Source organism: Ceratotherium simum, chromosome 33 (genome assembly GCF_057802395.1).
Source record: "Ceratotherium simum simum isolate JZ-2026a chromosome 33, ASM5780239v1, whole genome shotgun sequence".
In the NCBI taxonomy this organism is placed as follows: domain Eukaryota; kingdom Metazoa; phylum Chordata; class Mammalia; order Perissodactyla; family Rhinocerotidae; genus Ceratotherium; species Ceratotherium simum.
Genome location: NC_141932.1, coordinates 4,934,118 through 4,952,040, shown reverse-complemented (window position 1 = coordinate 4,952,040; position 17,923 = coordinate 4,934,118). Strand labels below are relative to the sequence as shown.

Sequence of the window (17,923 nt, the reverse complement as noted above, 5' to 3'; positions counted from 1 at the left end):
GAACCAGAGGGAGAGGGGACAGGGAACCAGAGAGAGGGGGACAGGGAACCAGAGGGGGGGACAGGGACGCAGAGAGAATGAGGGGGACAGAGACGGGCGGGGGGCGGGCAAAGACCCAGAAAAAGAGTCAGAGGCCCTTTCCCGGGGGTTGGGGACTGTGGGGGCTCCGCGGGTGGGGGCGGAGGGGGCGGGGGTCGCACGGGGTCCAAGTGCAAAGGGAGGGGCTTCTAGGAATATCTGGGTGAGGGTCAGCTCCGGGTGCGGATGTGGAAAACAGACAGGAGGAGGCGGGAGTTGGTTCAAGAGGAGGCGGACCGCAGGTGGGAAAGCGGAGGGAGAAGGGGAGGGGTCCGGATGGGGGGCGGTGGGGTGGGGGATCCGGCGCCGCCCCCGGCTCGCCGCCAGGGAGGCGGGACGGAGGGAGAGACGCGGACCCTGCCGACGCGCTCCCGCAGCCGGCCCAGCCCGGTCCCTGCGCCCCGCCCAGGTCCCTAGGCCCTCCTGTCTCGTGTGTCTCTCTGTCTCTGGGCGTCTCTGCGTCTCCCGGTCCATGTGTCCCGCCGGGACCCTCCTCCACCGCCCCTCCCTGGGCCCAACGGCGGGTCTCTGGTCTCGAACGGGATCTGCCCCGGGTCACGGTCTCTCTTAGCCTGGGTCTCTCTCTACGTGTTTCATCGTGTCTCTGCGTCTCTGTCCCAGCGTCTGTCTCTTGCTGTCCCCTTCTCTGAGCCTCAATTTTCTGGGCCAGCACTTATTTCCTTCGTCCCTCTGCCCAGTCTCCGTCTCTGTCTTCACATCCCGTCTCGGTGCGGCCCCCCTCCCGCCCCGTCTCCTCATCCCCGTCTCTCTCTACCTCTCTGACTCCGTGTCTCCATCTGTGTCTCTCTCCAGGTTTGCTGTCTACAAATCTCTGTCCCTCTGAGTGTCTCTGTGTCTCCCCCCACCCTCGGACCCCCACCTCCCTCCCCGGGCCCCCCACTCTCACTCAGGCCCAGGTGGAGGGGCGAGGGGGGGGGGCGCTGCGGCGGGAGCTGTGTGTTCCCAGCGCAAAATAGACTCCTGTTGCCATGGCGACGCGAGCGCGGCCTCCGAGACGCGAAGCTTCAGGCTGGGGGGTGAGGAGGGGGGACACCTGGATCCGGAAGGCGGGGGCCGGGGGCGCCGACGCCGGGTCCCACGGGGTCCTGGAGGAAGGGGGAGGCTGGGACTCCCGGGTCCCTGGGGAGAGGGGTGCTGGGCGCTCGGACGCCGGGGTCTCAGGGACCTGGCCTTCTGTGAGGGGTCTGGGATCCAGGGTTGGGGGGGCTCTGATTCCCCGGTGGGGGACGGGCTAGCTGAGAGCTCTGAGTCCCTGGGGGACTCAGAGGTTGCCTTCTTAGGTCCCCAAGGTTGGGGGGGAGGTGCAAGGACTGCGAACCTCAAGGGGCACAGGAGTCCTGACTGGGGGTCCGTACAGTCCCGACTCCCAGATTTCCAAGGGGGCTGCAGAATTCAGGGAGCCCCCATGTGGATCCCCAGACTTCTGCGTCTTAGGGGAGCAGGGACCACTTAGATGAAGCTGTTTGTCCTTCTTCCCATCCATTCATCCATGCATCCGCATGCCTGTCTCTTCCTTCCTCCCCGTCCCCAGGTCCCCCGTGCCTCAGTTTCCCCCTCCGCACCGGGGTACGGTCGCGCTCACCTCACTTTCCGGATGCGGGACCCTTGGGGGGTCGGGGGTGGCGGCGGCGTGGGGGGCCGGCCGGGGGAGGCAGAGCGAGCGCGTGTCTGCGAGCCAGCCGGGCTGGGCGTGTGCGCGCGCGCTGGTGGGGGGGCGGCCGGCAGCGTGTGGGGCGACCCAGGCCGGCAGCTCCTTTCCAAGCAGATGCGCGCCGGCTTTCGTGCAGATGTGACAGTGGCCAGTGCTCGCCTTTGCCTTGCGCCGGCTTGGAGCTGAGAAAAGGCACCTCCCCCTCCCCACCTGCTGGGGACCCCTCTTCCTTCCGCCCGCGGCCCCCAGTCGCCCCCAGGATACCCCCCAAACCCAAGAATGGTTCGGTCCACAGCCACATCAATGTTTATTCTGCGAGTCCGGGTCCCACACAGTCTGTGACTCCCCCTCCCCTCCCCGCCCCGTGAAGTGGCCCGGGGCCGAGCCCCGCCTCCAGCTCCCCTCGGCCAACTCCCGCCCAGCTTCCAGGAGGTCCATTTGCATTTCCTGGAGCTGTCGCCCAATGGCAAGGCAGTACCTGCCTCCCTTCCCAAGAGGGCGGTACTCCTGGTGGATCGCACCACTCTTGGGATCCAAGGATGGGGGGAAAGCGCTTTCCCCATCCCGGTGACAAGAGGGTGGGCTCCCCTGGAGGCAGGGTCGGTGTTCACTGGAAGAGGTGGTTCTGGCCTTGGAAGAGGCCCAGCAGCCCGGTGTCCGGGACAGGCTTCTTGATGATCTCCTGGATCTGTGGGGGAAGAGGGGAAGTCAGGAAGAGTGCAGGGCCCCTGTCTCCATGACAGATCCAAGGGACACTTCTCCATTTTCATCTCCCTTGTCCTCTAGGCAGCAACCGGCCAGACCAAACATTCCCGCTTCTCAAAACTTTTCCTGGGGCCTCCCTTTCACCATAACTGCCTGGCTTAGCTCCTGACCACCTGCCATCTTGGTCAACTTTGCTGGCTTGGACCACTAAGGATGACAGCTCTGTCCTGGGGCTTCTTCTTAAGTAATCTCACCTCTCCCATCCGTCAATTCCCAAATCCAGGCCGCCTTGCCCCTCAACTCCAGAGTCTTTTATCCAACTGCCTCTTAGATATCGGTTGTCACTTGACCTCTCAAACTCGCCATCCTCGCCTAGTCAGTAGAGGGCAGAGCATAGCTGCGGGAGCTGAAAACCTGGCGGCTCTCGCGGGCTGCCATCTCCTACATCGGAGCCATCAGCAAGCCAGCATGCATACCTCCAGAAAGTGAAAAATACAAGTAAGCAAAGCCGGCATCCCCACTGCCTCCTCTCTGGTCTTCCTCCTTCCTGCTACCGGCCTGCATCATTGGCCACCCAGCACCAAACTGCAGATCTGACCGTGGCCAGCTCCCCTGCGCTAAACCTCCGTGGCTGCCCATCCATCGCTAAAATCCCGAATCTTCTAAAATCCCAAATCTTTGGGACGACTCCCTTGGGCTCCTCCCCTCCTCCCACAGTCAGCCGGTGCTCGCCATGTGCTGCTAGGGTCCCTTGAATAAGGCAGGTGCAGTCCCACCTCCAGGCCTTTGCCCTAGCTGTTCCCTGTGCCAGGAACACTTTTGGATGCCTTCAAATCTCTGCTTCAAGGCCACCCCCAGGAGGGGCCTCCCCACTCCTGGCCGCCCCCACCCTATTTCTCTCACATACTCTGCACATTCCCTTCCCAGCTCCAGGCCAGAGTGTGTAATTGAATAGACTGGGCCTGCCACAGTGGCTGGCACACAGTAGGTGCTCAATGAATGTTCCACAGAACTGAACAAGGAGGGCCAGGAACGTCAAGTTCGAGCATGTCACATTATCCTGAGGGCCAAGGTGTGAAGCAGCGGGGGCTACCTGTTCAGACCTGGGTACCAGGAAGGTCACTTGGGTGGTGGGTGTGGAGGCTGGACCTGAGTGCCAGAGATGGGAGGAGGGGATGGAGGGGAAGGGGGGAGGGGGTCAAGGGGCTCCCATCTACAGGGCCTCTGATGGACTGTTCTTCCCTATGTCTGCCTGGCTTGCTCCCATCCTCATTTCACTCTAAATCACCTTCTCCCAGGAGGCCTCTGGACCACTGTGCAACCCCTCCTTTCCCCCTGACATCCAATCCCCTCCCCTGCTTTCTCTCTCTCCACAGTCCTCATGGCCACCCGACAGCGTCTCCTGTCATGGATTTATGGTGTTGATGGGCTCTCCCCCCCTAAACTTAGTCCCCCTGGACGTGGCAGCCTGCCATGTTCCCGGGTGTATTCTGCGAATACATGGTGTGTGCTGAAGAGATATCTGCCATTTGGAGGGGAGGCGGGGGAGGTCAGGGGCCAGTACCTCCTTGAAACGGGGGTGGGTGGCATCACCCAGAAGCTGCAGAATGAGCCCTTCACTGGTGGAGAGGAAGGCGCCGCTCTGCCGCATCCGGGCCAGTGCCAACAGCCGCTCCACCTGGCTACAGGGGGAGAGAATGTCGCTGCTGTGGCCTGGACATCCAGACTCTGGCAAACTCGGCAGAGATCCTGCCCCCTGGTTCTTCCTGGGCGCCCCACCCGCACCTCACATGCACCCACCCCTCGCGGGACCCTCTTACTTGCGGGCGGAGCAGGCATCCACCACCACGTGGACCTGCAGCCCCCGGTCCAGGAGGTCCAGGGCTGTGTTCTGGGAGCAGAGAGAGATTAGGGTCAACCCCAGACAAGAACAGGGGTCCCTGGTGAGGTACTGGGGAGCTGGGATGGGGATGAGGGAGGCGTGGATCCGGGCAGGAGGCCCCCAGGTTACAGCAGGACGCTAGGCAGGATGGGCACCTCAGCTAAGGAGAGGGGTCCTGAGTGAGGATGAAGGGCCCAGGTCAGGAGGGGGGTCAGGGGTCAGGAAAAGGGTCTTGCCAGGAGGATAGAGGGTTCTTGGTCAGGAAAGGATCATTTTAGGATGGGAGGGTCCCAGGTGAGAATGGGGGCTCCTGAGAGGCAGTGAGGGTCTCACCATGATGCAGGCCTGTGCCTCGATGCCACAGAGGAGCACAGAGCGCAGCTGGGGCCTCGAGTCCAGCTCCTGCCGCACCACGGGCACCATGCTGAGGCTGGTTTTGGGGAATGGCCGCAGGCCCTCAGCCCCCAGCTCGGGCACCGTGGCACCCAGGCCTTTTGGGTACTGCTCCGTCAGCACGGCTGGCACCTCCAGCATCCGGGCTACCTGTGCCAGGGAAGGGGAACGAGCGCCTGAGCCCCAGAGAGGGGCCTGGGGGCTCAGGGGCCTGGTCTGAGGGAGAAGGGACCCGTACCTTGAGCATGCGGGCGGCCACAGAGACAATCTGGGGGAAGTACGCGACATAGCGGAACTTCTCCTGCATGTCGCACAGGAAAAGGATGGATGATCCAGGGAGGAGTCGGCCCACGCTGGGCTTCAGAGCCGCCATGTCCTGGGGATGGGCAGAGGGGCGAGGTCAGGCAGGGAGAGGGCCCCTCTGCATGTCCAGGGTCCATGCACTTAGACCCTTGATGGCCCGCAAGGTGCTTCACAAACTTCTTCCTTCCTTCCTGCAGGCCTGTGCATCTGCTGTTTCCTGGGCCAGGAGGTACTTCTTTCTCAATGTGTCCTATTTAGCCAGGAGGTCACTTCCCTGGGAAGCCTTCTCGGACCTTGTCCACCCCCGTGCTCCCAGCCCCGCTCTCCCGGAGCCCCAGGAAGCCTTCTCCTTCCTGGAGACGTCTCAGTGTCAACATTACCAGCCTCCCTGCCACATCACAAGCTCCAACTGTGATCCTCACCCGCCCCCAGGAGGAACCCGAGGCTGGAGCAGAGGAGTGACCTGCCCAAGGGCCCACTGGCGGGGATGGGGTTGGGAGCGGGATGTGATTCCTGAGGGAAAAAGAGCTGCATCCTCCTGGGCTGCACCGCCTGCCTCCGCGGCCGGGGTGGGGTGGCAGTATTCTGGATATTTCAAGTTTGACTCCCCTACTTGGCCTCTGAAACTCAGTCTACTCATGTATAAATCACGCTGGCTGAACGCTCCCCCAGGTCTTAGAAGGAAAGGCTGGGGTACCTGTGCAGAGGAGTATTATTCAGCCTTAGAAGGAATGAAGCGCTGATACACGCTACATCACGGATGAACCTCAAAAGCATTATGCTCAGTGAGAGAGGCCAGTCACTCAAGGCCGCACATCGCCTGACTGCATTTAGATGACATGTCCACAATGGTCAAACCCACAGAGACAGGAAGCGAACTGGCAGTTGCTGGGGACTAGGGGCAGGGTAATGAGGAGGGACTGCCTAATGGGTGCTGAGTTTCTGTTTGAGGAGATGAAAACGTTCTGGAACTAGAAAGGAGTGGTGTGGGCCGGCCCAGTGGCATAGTGGTTAAGTTCACGGGCTCTGCTTTGGCAGCCAGGGGTTCTCTGGTTTGGATCCCAGGCGCCAACCTACACACAGCTCATCAAGCTATGCTGTGGTGGCGTTCCACAAACAGAAATAGAGGAAGATTGGCACAGATGTTAGCTCAGCGACAATCTTCCTCAAGCAGAAAGAAGACTGGCAACAGATGTTAGCCCAGGGCGAATCTTCCTCACTGGAAAAAAAAAAAAAGTAGTGGTGGTTGCACAACATCATGTATGCACTTAAATGCCACTTAATTGTGTACTTTAAAATGGTAAATTTTATGTTATGTATATTTTACCACAATTTTGAAAAAAGAAAAAGAACAAGAACAGGCGGGGCTAGGGGGGCCCTTACAGGAGAGGACAATGAGGCCTCGGGGCCAGGACTTGCCCAAGGTCCGGCGACTAGAGGCATGCCTGCCTCCACGTCAGAGTGGCTCCGCCTCCCAGTGTCTGAGTCTCGAGTCTCAGTAGGTCCCCACCTGTGCCCCCGGGGGGCTTGTGTCTCTGGCTCCCTGAGTGCTGCACTGCTGGTGGTTCCAGCCCAGCTTTTGTCTGCAGCTCCCTCCTGCTCTGCGTGCTCACTCACTTATCTGTTAATTTATTTGGGACAGAGGACACCCTGGGGACCCACCCTGTGGAGGGCAAGACGGCTAACAGTCAGGGGTAAAGTTTTACAGCTGGGTGGAGAGCACACACAGGCGTTTATGATCCTTCTTCCAGCCGAACACATCTACAACAGAAAATGTTTCCTATATGCGACATAGCTGAAATTTAAAAACTAGTGGATGGTTGGAAATGGTGAATTTTATGTTATGTGAATTTTATCCCAATTGAAAAAATGGAATGGAAATTCCCTCAAAAACAAAACCACACTAAGTTAATTAAGCACATAATTACAACTGTGATCACGGGGGGATTTCTAGGGAATCTGATGTGTCTCGGCAGAGTCAGCAAACTTCTCCCCGAGGAAGCGAAGACAGAGAGAAAACAGTCTTCTTGAAAGCACAGATCTGACGTCCCGCCCACCCAGACCGAGCCGCCCAATCGGCGCTCCCCCCGCTCTGCCCCAGCCAATCCGCTACTCCCCTGACTCGCCCCCAACCCCCCCCCCCCCGCCCATGCCTTCCCACTGGCCTCAGGAGTAAGGGGTAATGCCTCCTGCAAGGCGCCGGGGACGCTCCAGCCAGGCCGGCCCCGCCCCACCTCAGGGCTTCTGCCGGTGCAGCCCCTCCACCTGGAGAGCTCCTCTCGCTCCCACCCACCTGTTAACGCTTCAGGAGCCGCGAGGGAGGGTCAGGCGGGGCCCGGAACGTCCGAAAGCCTAGGACAGATGTCTGCAGCCCCTTGGGCTGGTAGGAGACCTATGCAGAGCCCCGAGGGAGACCATGTGGCCACATTTCTCCAAATTATAGATACACGAACCTTCTGACCCAGAAAACTCGCTGCTAAGTATTTATCCTGCAGACGTCCGTGTGAAACGACGCAAGGTTATTCACTGTGGGACTCTTCAGGAGCAGAAATAAATCTACATGTCCACGGTGGGAGTACTGGTGACGGAGGTTTCGGTATATCCGAAACCTTCCGAAACTACGGAATTCCTTGCAGCCAGGAAAAATGACAAGGAAGCTCTTTAAGTAGCAATATGGAAAGGCGTCCAAGAGATGTTAACAGTGTGGGAAAAATGCCAAACAGTGTGGATGGCAGTGGTCCCATTTATGCCAAAAAAAAAAAAAAAGATGTGTGTACTGCTTATGTCCACATCTGCTGCCTCCCTCCCCCAGGCACACAAGGAAAAAGTAGTTCAGGGGGCAGAAGCGGTCCCTGAGGACAGAGTCTGAAGGAGATTTGACTCGTGTCTACCCTTCTCCTTCTGAACTGTGGACAATGTGTAACAGGTTACATAACCAGGAATAGCTACAATACTGTAAAATAGCTACATAAATGGAGAACCAGCAAAACTAGTGGCCTTGAAGTTACGATAATGGTTATCCTTGGGGGACGGTGAAGGGGGGACAAGGGGGAATTCTAGGGTGTGGGAGATGTTCGACTTCTGGATTTGGATGCTGTTTCCACCAAGCATTGGCTTTGTGAAAATTTATTTGAGCTGTGTGTATTTGTGATTTGTAGGTTTTCCTGCATATGTAGTATGCTTCCATAAAAAGTTTTCAAAATGAAATAAAATGAGGAGGCCTCACTGGCCACTGTGGGGCTGGACTGGAGGTTGGACAGGGAGAAAGCTGGGGCTAGGGTCCAGGGGGGCAAGGGTGAGGCCTGGGCTCCTGTTCAGGCAGAGGGGACAGAGAGGAAGGGGCAGGATGGAGAGATTCAGGGGGCAGGTGGGACTGGTTTGGGGAGGCAGGAAGACCCCTAGGTTTCCATCTGGTGGGTGGCAGGTCTCAGGGACTAGCCGGGGACCTGGGGAAGGGAATGATTTTGGGAGAAGATGAAAAATTTGGTGGTGGGGGGGGAGTGTGTGAGTGTGAATGTGGGGAGGGAACCTGGGTTGAAGACAGATTTGGGGGCGTCGTGGAGAGTGATGAGCAAGTCCAAGACGGCGCTCGGAGGAGGAGCGGCCTGAGGTGGGCGTCAACCTGGGAGGCGGTGGGGCTGCTGAGATCCCCACGTGGTCTCGTGGTCTCGGGGGGCCCAGCCCTGCAGCCCGGACTCCCCGGCTGTGTGACCGGGACAAGTCGCACGGTGTCTGAGCCTCAGTTTCCTCCTCGGAGAAGTGGAGGTCACACCCACCCACCCCGCAGGGATGATGCGAAACTTGGCCCGGGGAGCAGAGGCGGCGGGCGCGTCCCTGGCAGCCGACTCCCCAGGGCCGGGGCGCAGTCCTCCCCCCGGCCGGGCGACCTCGGCCCGGGACGTCCCGGCCGAGCCTCAGGCGGGAAGGTCGGGTCCCCGCAGCGCTGGCGGGCGGCGAGGGAGGCTGGCCCGGAGGGCGCCGGGTTCGAGCCGGCCTGGCCCTCCGCAGGTGGGGCCTGGGAGACACTCACCTCTCGGAGCGCGGACTTCCACCTCTCAGGTCCCACAACCGAGTTCCCGAGTCGGGTCACCGCTTCTCCCGGTCCCGGCGCTCGGCCCGCCGGGCCATCCCAGCGCCGTCCACGTCCCGCCCACCGAGACCGAGCCGCCCAATCGGCGCTCGCCCTAGCTCGGCCCCGCCCCTGCTCTCGGCCAATCGCAATCGCCTCTGCTTCGCCCTCCTCGGAGGGGCTGTGCGAACCAGAAAGGCAGCGCGTCCGACCAATGGGGAGCCGCGGAGAGCGTGAGGGGCGGGCCCGGGGCGGAGCCGCGATGCTGGGGCAGAGAACGCGGTGTCCAGCTGCGGAGGTGGGTCGCGGCCCGCCGGGTTGTACAGACCAGACCGCTGAGGCGGAAAGAAAGGGAGGGAGGCCGTGCCCAGGGCAGGGGCAGGTCTGAAGTTTGAACCCTGTCCCTTCTGTCCGGAGACGGAAACTTACAAAGAGACCCAGGCACCTTGCAGGAACCTCAGTCCCCATCCACCCGGCTCAGTCTGTGGTCTGTGCAGCCGCAGTTTCCCCATCTGTGCAGCACCTGCCTCGAAGGGTGCGGCTTGTGCTGTTTAGACTCTGTGCTTGGGAAGGGGGTTGAGAGAAAGAGACGGAGGGAGGATTTCCCATCAGTCTTGGAATAAATTCCAAACTACTCCCCATTCGTGGTCTGCCTTTGTCAGCCCCTGGGGCCGCACCTCTTACCACTCTCCCCCTGTCCACTCCAGCCACGCTGGCTCCCTTGCTGTTCCCCCAATGTCCCACCTCAGGGCCTTTGCACGTGCTGTTCCTGTGCCTGCACCCCAGAGCTTCCTACCATTCAAGGCCATCCCTGACCACCTGACGTCAAATAGCCACTCCATCAGGTCGCTGTTTAATTTTCCTCACAGCACTAATTCCAATCTGAAATTGGAAATTCATCTTGCATTTTAAAAGTGTATAATGTATCCACGTCCTCATTTATTGTCAGTTCTCCACCTCCCCACGCCCCCAAGGCCTGGGCCTGGCACACAGCAGGTGCTCAGTAAATCCTTGGGAATAAATGAGACAAGACCAGACATCAGGCAGAGGTGAGCCAGAGTGAAAGGAAGCTGGAGCCACAGACGCCGCGGAGATGGGGCTGTAAAGAAAGAAGGGAGAAGGTGGGGGGTGGAGAGAGTGAGGGGGTCCCCGGAAGAGGCAGAGGTGGGGCGCTGGACCTTGCAGAAGACCCGTGAGGCCGTGGTTGGAGGTGGGAGTCTGGGTTTGGTTTATTTTCCCAAGGGCTGCCAGGAGCGGAGTGGACGGGAGAGGGGTCTCCTGGGGGTGGCCGGAGAGCTGTCATGGGGGGTCTCTGGTTTGTCCAGGGCCTGGGCTGGGTTGAGATTGGGCATCATGGGGAGAAGATTCCCCAGCCCTCAAGGATCCCCTGGGAATCCCAGGCACAAGGCACCTCCCACCTGCCCACCCGACCCCCCTCAGGAGCCAAGGGGAGCTGGTTCCCTCCCCCCAAGTCATGCGAGGTAGGAGGCAAGGGATCATAGAAACGTGGGGCGTGCCTCAGGTCTAGCTGGCCCGGAGCAGGATGGGACAGGTCAGATGGCACTGACGGACACTCTGGGGTGAGCACAATGTTGTCGAAGAGGTCGAGGGTGGAGGCATCCAGGACAGCCAGGCTCAGGCTGGGGCCAGCACGGGGCACCTCGGTAGGGGCCACAGCGCAGGCCACCCCCAGGAAGGGGGATGGAGGCGGTGGGGGTGGTCTTTGGGGCGGCCGTCTCTGGGGAGGTGCCTCCTGGGACAGGATAGTTAGGGCCAGGCGCTGGGTGGCAGCCTCGATCTTGGCAAACTGCCTGCAGAGAGACGGGCATTAGCTGGGTGACCACGAAGGAGTCCCCTCTTGTCTGCCATCCAGGAGTGGTTTGTCCTTTCTCTCTCTCCCTGTTTTTCTTTTCTTTGCTAATCTCCCTGCCCCTGGGTCCATTTTCTTGAGTCTGACAATTCAATCTTTCTGACTCCATGTGTAGGGGAAACTCTGAACAGCTGTGGGGGTTGTGCACTGCACAAGGCAGCACATCTAATCCAGCACTAAGCACTTTTTTGACATTTAGATTTATTATGACCATATTCCAATATATGAACATAAAAACTGTCTTAAGGAAAGGGTGCCTTTAAAGGGAAATTTCACATAAAGATGTGCTATGGGCTAGCGGTGCGTCTATAACATTGACTCCCTGTGGAACCGACTGCCAACAGCTCTTGAATTGGGCCATCTCTCAGCATCCCCACCACCCCTGGTTGGAGTCTCTAGCATCTCCCACACGGATGACTGCAGTAGCCACTGCACTGGGCTCTCCCAGCGTTCCTGCCCATTAGTAACAAGATGGACAGATCTCACAAGCTGTTATGGGCTGAATGTGTCCCCTAAAATTCATATGTTGAAGTCCTAACCCTCAGGACCTCAGAATGTAGTCGTATTTGGAGGTAGAGTCTTTAGGTTAAAATGACGTCATTAGGATGGTCTCTAATCCAATAAGAGGAGATTAGGACACACGCAGAGGGACGACCCTGTGGGGACACAGGGAGAAGACCCCCATTGACAAGCCAGGAGGGACGCCTCAGAAGGAACCAACCCTGCCAACACCTTGATCTCAGACTCCGGCCTCCAGAATCTCGAGAAAGTAGATTTCTGTTGTCTGAGCCGCCCGGCCTGTGGCGTTCGATTATGGCAGTTCTAGCAACTGCACGCACACACGTGACATTGAGCAAAAGCAGCAAGACTCACAATTAGTGCTGCTTAACTCCATTTAAGTCAAGTCCAAAAACAGGCTGACGGGTTGACGGTGAGAGAAACCACGACAGCAGCTTCTGGGAAGGAGGCACTACAAGGGCCTGTTCCTGGGTCTGAGTGCTGCTTCCATTAGCTGGTTCCCTGTGGGAGAATCCATCCGTCTCTGCACTGACAACGTGTGCCTCATTTTATATGTGTGTTAAACTTCCATAAAAAGGTTTATTTAAAAGTGTTTCTAATATCGTATGATTCTGCTTACCGGAAATGTCCAGAATAGGCAAATCCCTGGAGATTGGCAGTTGCCGGAAGCTGGGGGGAGGGGGATGGGGAGTGACTACTAATGGGTACAAGGTCTCCTTTGTGGGTGGTGAGAATGTTCTGGAACGAGGCGGGGGGATGGTTGCAAAACACTATGAATATATGAAATGCCACTGGATTGTACACTTTAAGATGGTCAAAATGGTGAATTTTGTGTTATGTGTATTATGCCACAAAAAAAATATATATCTGGCTCTTAAATAAAGTAGTGAGAGCAGTGAGTGCGACACCGTTTTTGATGCCAAGGAGGATAGTTATGCTCTGAGTGCCCCAGGGGAAACTTTCAGATGTGGGCGGTCAGGTTAGAAAGAGAGAGAGAGAGAGAGAGATTTAGGATGAGAGCCAGACAGAGACAGAGACAGAGAGACTGAGTTCATGACAACCACATGCAAATTGTGGTCCCCGACTTGAACAAACTGAATATAATGACGTGAGGGCTGAAGAGTCATGACCTTTGAAAATTAAACTATTTTTATGACATAGATAAAGGAACTACGCTAAGATGTTACAGACAGTAAAATCTAAAGGATGGTACGTAGTGGTCATTAGGCCGGCACACAACAGAACACCTGGAGGGCTGGTAAAAACACAGGCTCCTGGGCCCCTGGGCTTCTGGTTCTGCAGGTCTGGGGTGGGGTTGGAGAATTTGCATTTCTAATGCATTCACAGGTGACACTGAGGCACAGATGCTGCTGGTCTGGGGACCATGTCTTGAGAACTACTGCATCCGACAGCTGTCTTGACTTTTTTGTAGGTTGGAAGTTTTCCTCAATAAAAAGTCAAAAATCCATATGCATGGGTGGGTGGGGGCTCCTGGGGGGGCAGGGCTGGAGGGGACCTAGAGGGAGGAGGAGGAGGACGTGGGTGGGAAGATGCTGAGGAGAGCTTGCCTCTGACCTGGATTTTCTTAGGCTGAGCCTGGGTGCCCAAGGGAATGTGTTCCGGAGCAGCCCGGGCAGCCCTCGGGGCCACTGGTGGGCGGCCTGGGTCTCTGGGGACCATGTGGCAGAGCCAGGCATAGGGGGTGGGGGTGTCTGGGGTGTACGGCAGGGAAGCTGGCCCTGGGGACAATAGTGGCCTGAGTGGAGGAGGATGGAGGGGGAACCTGGGAAGTGAGGGGCTGGCATTAGCACAGGGCCCAGACTGGGCATCGGCAGGGAACCCAGATGGGGACTGAAGGTGGAAAGGGGTCCTGGAGCAGTTGATGAGGGGGGCGAAGAGGAGTTAGAAGGCTGGCTCTGGAACACAGGGCTGGGCCCTGTTTGGGGAGATGCATGTTTTACCCTTCAGTGGTGGGTGTGTGGGGTGGTGGTAGTAAGCATTTTGGACGTGGCCAGGGCTGGGCATCCTGGTGGAAGGTGGTTTGTGGTGTGGGGGCAGGGGTCAGGCTGGACCAGGCTCCCATTTACTGAGATTTGGTTCCAAGACCTCCTGGGTCAAGGTCCTGGGCTGGCTGGGAGGAGCAGCCTACTTACAGAAACGCAGGTCCTGGGGCAGGTCACTGTACCTCTCCATGCCTCAGTTTCCTCATCTGACAATAGAGGATGGTAATAGCATCTACCTTCTAGGGTTATTGTGGGGGATTAACGCGTTTATACTCATTCTAAGTGTAGGAGGTAATACTAAAGTGCTTGGAACAGTGCCTGGCACATATTCAGTGTCAGATAAGTGTTAGCTACCATCATCGCCATCATTATCATCATCATCACCATTATCATCACCGTCATCATCACCGCCACCACCATCATCACTGCCACCACCATCATCACCACCATCACCATCATCACCATCATCACCACCATCGTCATCACCACCACCATCGTCATCACCACCACCATCGTCATCACCACCACCATCATCACCACCATCACCATCATCACCACCATCACCATCATCACCACCATCATCATCATCACCACCATCATCGTCATCACCACCATCATCACCACCAACATCGCCATCACCACCATCATTGTCATCACCACCACCATCACCACCATCACCACCATCACCACCATCACCATCATCACCACCACCATCACCACCATCACCACCATCATCGCCATCATCACCACCATCATTGCCATCATCACCGCCATCATCACCACCATCATCGCCATCATCACCACCATCATCATCACCACCATCATCATCATCACCACCACCATCAACATCATCACCACCATCACCATCACCACCACCATCACCACCATCGCCATCACCACCACCATCGCCATCACCACCACCATCGCCATCATCACCACCATCGCCATCAACACCATCATCATCGTCACCATCATCATCGTCACCACCACCATCATCATCATCATCACTACCATCATCACCACCATCACCACCATCATCACCATCATCACCACCACCATCACCATCTCCATCACCATCACTATCACCGTCATCATCAAGACCCTGAGATGCTGTGTCCAGGCAGGATTGCAAAGCAGTACAGAGCATGGGCTCTGGACTCAGACTGCCTGGGGCTCTATCCACTCTCTAGCTGTGTAGTCTTGGGCAAGTCTCTGAGCCTCCTTGTCTGTAATATAGTGACAAAGATAGAACCTACGGTCCAGGTTTGTTGGGAGCATTAAGTGACATCGTATGTCGAGGCCTTAGTACAGTGTACCTGGCACACGGCAAGTGCTCAACAAATGGTTACTGTCAGGGGCTGGCCCGGTGGCGTAGTGGTTAAGTTCGCGCACTCTGCTTTGGCAGCCCAGGGTTTGCAGGTTTGAATGCCAGGCATGGACCAACGTGCTGCTCATCAAGCCATGCCGTGGCAGCGTCCCACATACAAAATAGAGGAAGGCGGGCACAGATGTTAGCTCAGAGCCAATCATCCTTAGCAAAAAAAGAAGAAGATTGGCAACAGATGTTAGCTCAGGGCCAATCGTCCTCACACACACACACACAAAAAAATGGTTACTGTCACAGGGTGAGGGGAGAGCACAAGGCAAGGTGGGTTGGGGCTGGGTGGGGTGTGAGAGGGAGGACAGGCTTGAGCAGAGACATGAAGGAGTGTAGATCCCCATCTGCATTCCCAGAGACAGGGAAGGGTATTGTCTGGCAAAGGAAACAGCATGTGCCAAGGCCCAGAGGCTAAATGGTGAAGTGCTAGATGGGAGCTGAGGCTGGCAAGGGAACAGGGGATGGGACAGAGCCTTTGTCCTGAGGTGATGGGAAGCCATGGGAAGTACTTGAGCAGGAGAGGGGCCTGTCTGGAAGCAGCCAGTGCTGGCTCTGCCTTCAAAAATCCCCAGAGTCGGACCCTATCTCCACACCCCCAGCCCCTACTCCGGTCTGAGCCACCACCATCCCTCGCGTGGACCACGTAGGCTCCTCCCTCGTCTCTCACTTCCACCCTCGCCCCCTACACAGTCTGTGCTCCACTCAGCAGCCAGAGGGATCCTTTCAGATCCCACCACATCCCAGCTCAGAGCCCAGTCCCTCCAGAGGCCCACGGGGTCTCCACGATCAGGCCCCTAATTCTTTTGAACCTAATTCCCTTCCCCTTTCACTCCGCTCCAGCCACATCTGCCTTCTTACTGGTCCTGAAACACGCCAGGGATGTTTCTGCCTCACGGCCTTTGCACCTGCTGCCCCCTGCCTGGCATGCTCATCCCTCAGCCATCCACAGGACTCCTTCCCTCTCCTCCCCAGGTCTCTGCTCAAATGTCACTTCTCAGTGAGGCCTTCCATGACACCTTACCTAAAATGTCACCCCTCCCCCAGCAGACCCTCCATAGCACCTATCACCTTCTAACGTACCATACAACTTTCTTAAATTGAGGTAAAATTCACATAATGTAAAATGAACCATTTTAAGGTGTGCAATTCAGTGACAGTAGTGCATTCACAATGTTGTGTAACCACCCCCTCTAATTAGTTCCAGAACTTTCCATCACCCCAAAAGTTAACCCCTTACCTATTAACAATCACTCCCCACTCCCCCTCCCTCCAGGCCCTGGCACCCACTAATCTGCCTCTGGCTCTGTGGACTTGCCTATTGTGGACATTTCATACAAATGAATCACACAATATGTGGCCTTTTGTGTCTGGCTTCTCTCACTGAGCATCATGTTTTCACGGTCCATCCATGTTGCAGCATCAGACCGCATCATTTACTTTATTTTGGTGGTCCCTCATCAGCTGCCTCCCCCACTGGAACACAGGCTCCATGAAGGCAGGGAATTTTGTCTGCTTTGCACTGATGGGTCTCTGGGGCCTGGCACACAGTAAGCGCTCAATAAATGAATGTCGAATGTTGACTGCATCTAGCCCTGGGGTCCACCTCTCTCTGTCCTGTCTGGGCCTGGTCTCCCCCAAACCGAGGGCTCTGGACCCTCCCCGCCCCCTCTGCCCACCCCCATCCATCCCCCCTCACCTGCAGATCTGGTTGTGCAGGAACCTCCTGTGGTTGGGCCTCCTCTTGGGGGGCCGGGTCCGCCGGGGGTGCAGGGCGCGCAGCATGTGGGCGGCTGCCCCACTCACGAAGGCACACAGCTCCTGGGGGCCGGGCTCGGAGATTCCAGGGGCTGCGGGGGCGCCGGGGTGCATGGCTGGAGTGATCTGGGGTAACTCCCCACAATATTCCTGCTGGTCAGAAAGCAGCCCCCAAGAGGAGAGAAGGGGGCAGCCAGGGCTGGGTGCTCAGGGCTGGGGAGGGGAACGGGAGGAGAGGTGGACTCTGGAGGGTGGGCACTGCCCGGGTCGGGGAGGCCACCCTGGGGATTAGGACAAAGCCTCTCTCCTGTGCCCTCCCTGTCCCTACCTCCCAGGAGCTGGACCCTGAGGTTTGAGGGACCCGTAGGTGGGGGGCTGATATAGGGAGGCGAGAGGGCAGGGAGGGGAGGGGGCTTTCTGTGCGCCCCCCAGGGCCCAATTAGCACATAGTTGGACCTGGGATATGGTGCAGGGCCGCGTAGGTGGGGGGCAGAGACAAGTGCCTGGAGATGGCCAATTAAGGGGACAAAGGCCTCGTTAGGGAGGCGAGGCTAGAAGCCGAGTCAACCGCTGCCGATTAGCGTTGAGGACCCTTAATTGGAGGAGGGGAGGGGGCGGTGGGAGGCTCGGGTGCAGCCTGGGAGGGAAGAGGAGGTGGCACAGGAGCCTCGAGCTGTGGGGCAGACACCCCACACCTGCCCACCCACCTCCAGACACCCCTGCCTGTGTCTCCCTGCCTCCCTCTGCTCAAGGCGCAGCATCCTGGGGAAACTGAGGCTCAGAGAGTGGCTCGCTCATGCCCAAGGGCGCCAGCCAGCAGAAGGGATTGGCTCCCGGGTGGGGGGTGGTTGGCCCCCAAACCCTGCGTTTCATGCCGGAGCAGCGGAGTGAGCAGGGAGGAGGCGAGGGGGACACCTGCAGGCTGGGTTGCTCGGGTGGGGGACGTGAGGGGCTGTGCAGCCTGGCTGTGGCGGGAGGGGGAGAAAACATGAGCATGATTTCCCCCAAGGCCTTTTACTGAGGGACTCGGGGGGCCTGGAGTTTGGGGGAGGCAGAGTGGAGGGGCTGGCTCCCAGGGCTGGCGGTGGGGTCCTCTTGTCTCTGGGCGGGCATTGGCCTGAGTGCAGGGACCCTGGTCTTGGCTGGCGGGAGGGGGTGCCTCAGTGTTGGCTCTGACCTCCACCCTTGGGGTCTACATTGGGAGGCGTATGAGGGTCCGATGGCTGCTGTAACACAACACCACAAACATTTATTAATACCTTAAAAGCACGCACATTTATTCTCCTTGAGCAGTCC

The 17,923-nt window shown here is 58.0% G+C and overlaps 2 protein-coding genes across 3 annotated transcripts; both read right to left on the bottom strand.

Moving 5' to 3' along the window:
- Nucleotides 1-2,035: 2,035 nt before the first annotated feature.
- On the bottom strand, nt 2,036-9,170 carry ISOC2 (isochorismatase domain containing 2). Of its 2 annotated transcripts, XM_004439084.3 has the most exons (6): nt 9,064-9,170; nt 4,969-5,106; nt 4,671-4,880; nt 4,276-4,346; nt 4,020-4,137; nt 2,207-2,438 (listed from the first exon to the last, which is right to left on the bottom strand). In XM_004439084.3, the coding sequence occupies exons 2-6, from the start codon at nt 5,101-5,103 to the stop codon at nt 2,358-2,360; spliced, it is 615 nt and encodes a 204-aa protein (XP_004439141.1). In that variant the 5' UTR covers nt 5,104-5,106; nt 9,064-9,170; the 3' UTR covers nt 2,207-2,357. The 2 variants fall into 2 exon arrangements, with proteins under 2 accessions (XP_087277213.1, XP_004439141.1); XM_087421087.1 differs by lacking the exons at nt 4,020-4,137; nt 9,064-9,170 and having other exon boundaries at nt 2,036-2,438.
- Nucleotides 9,171-10,453: 1,283 nt separating this feature from the next.
- Nucleotides 10,454-16,741, bottom strand: C33H19orf85 (chromosome 33 C19orf85 homolog). Its single transcript, XM_087422264.1, has 2 exons — nt 16,569-16,741; nt 10,454-10,913 (listed from the first exon to the last, which is right to left on the bottom strand). Exons 1-2 carry the CDS (start codon nt 16,739-16,741, stop codon nt 10,454-10,456), a joined length of 633 nt encoding a protein of 210 aa, XP_087278390.1.
- Between the last annotated feature and the right edge of the window lie 1,182 nt (nt 16,742-17,923).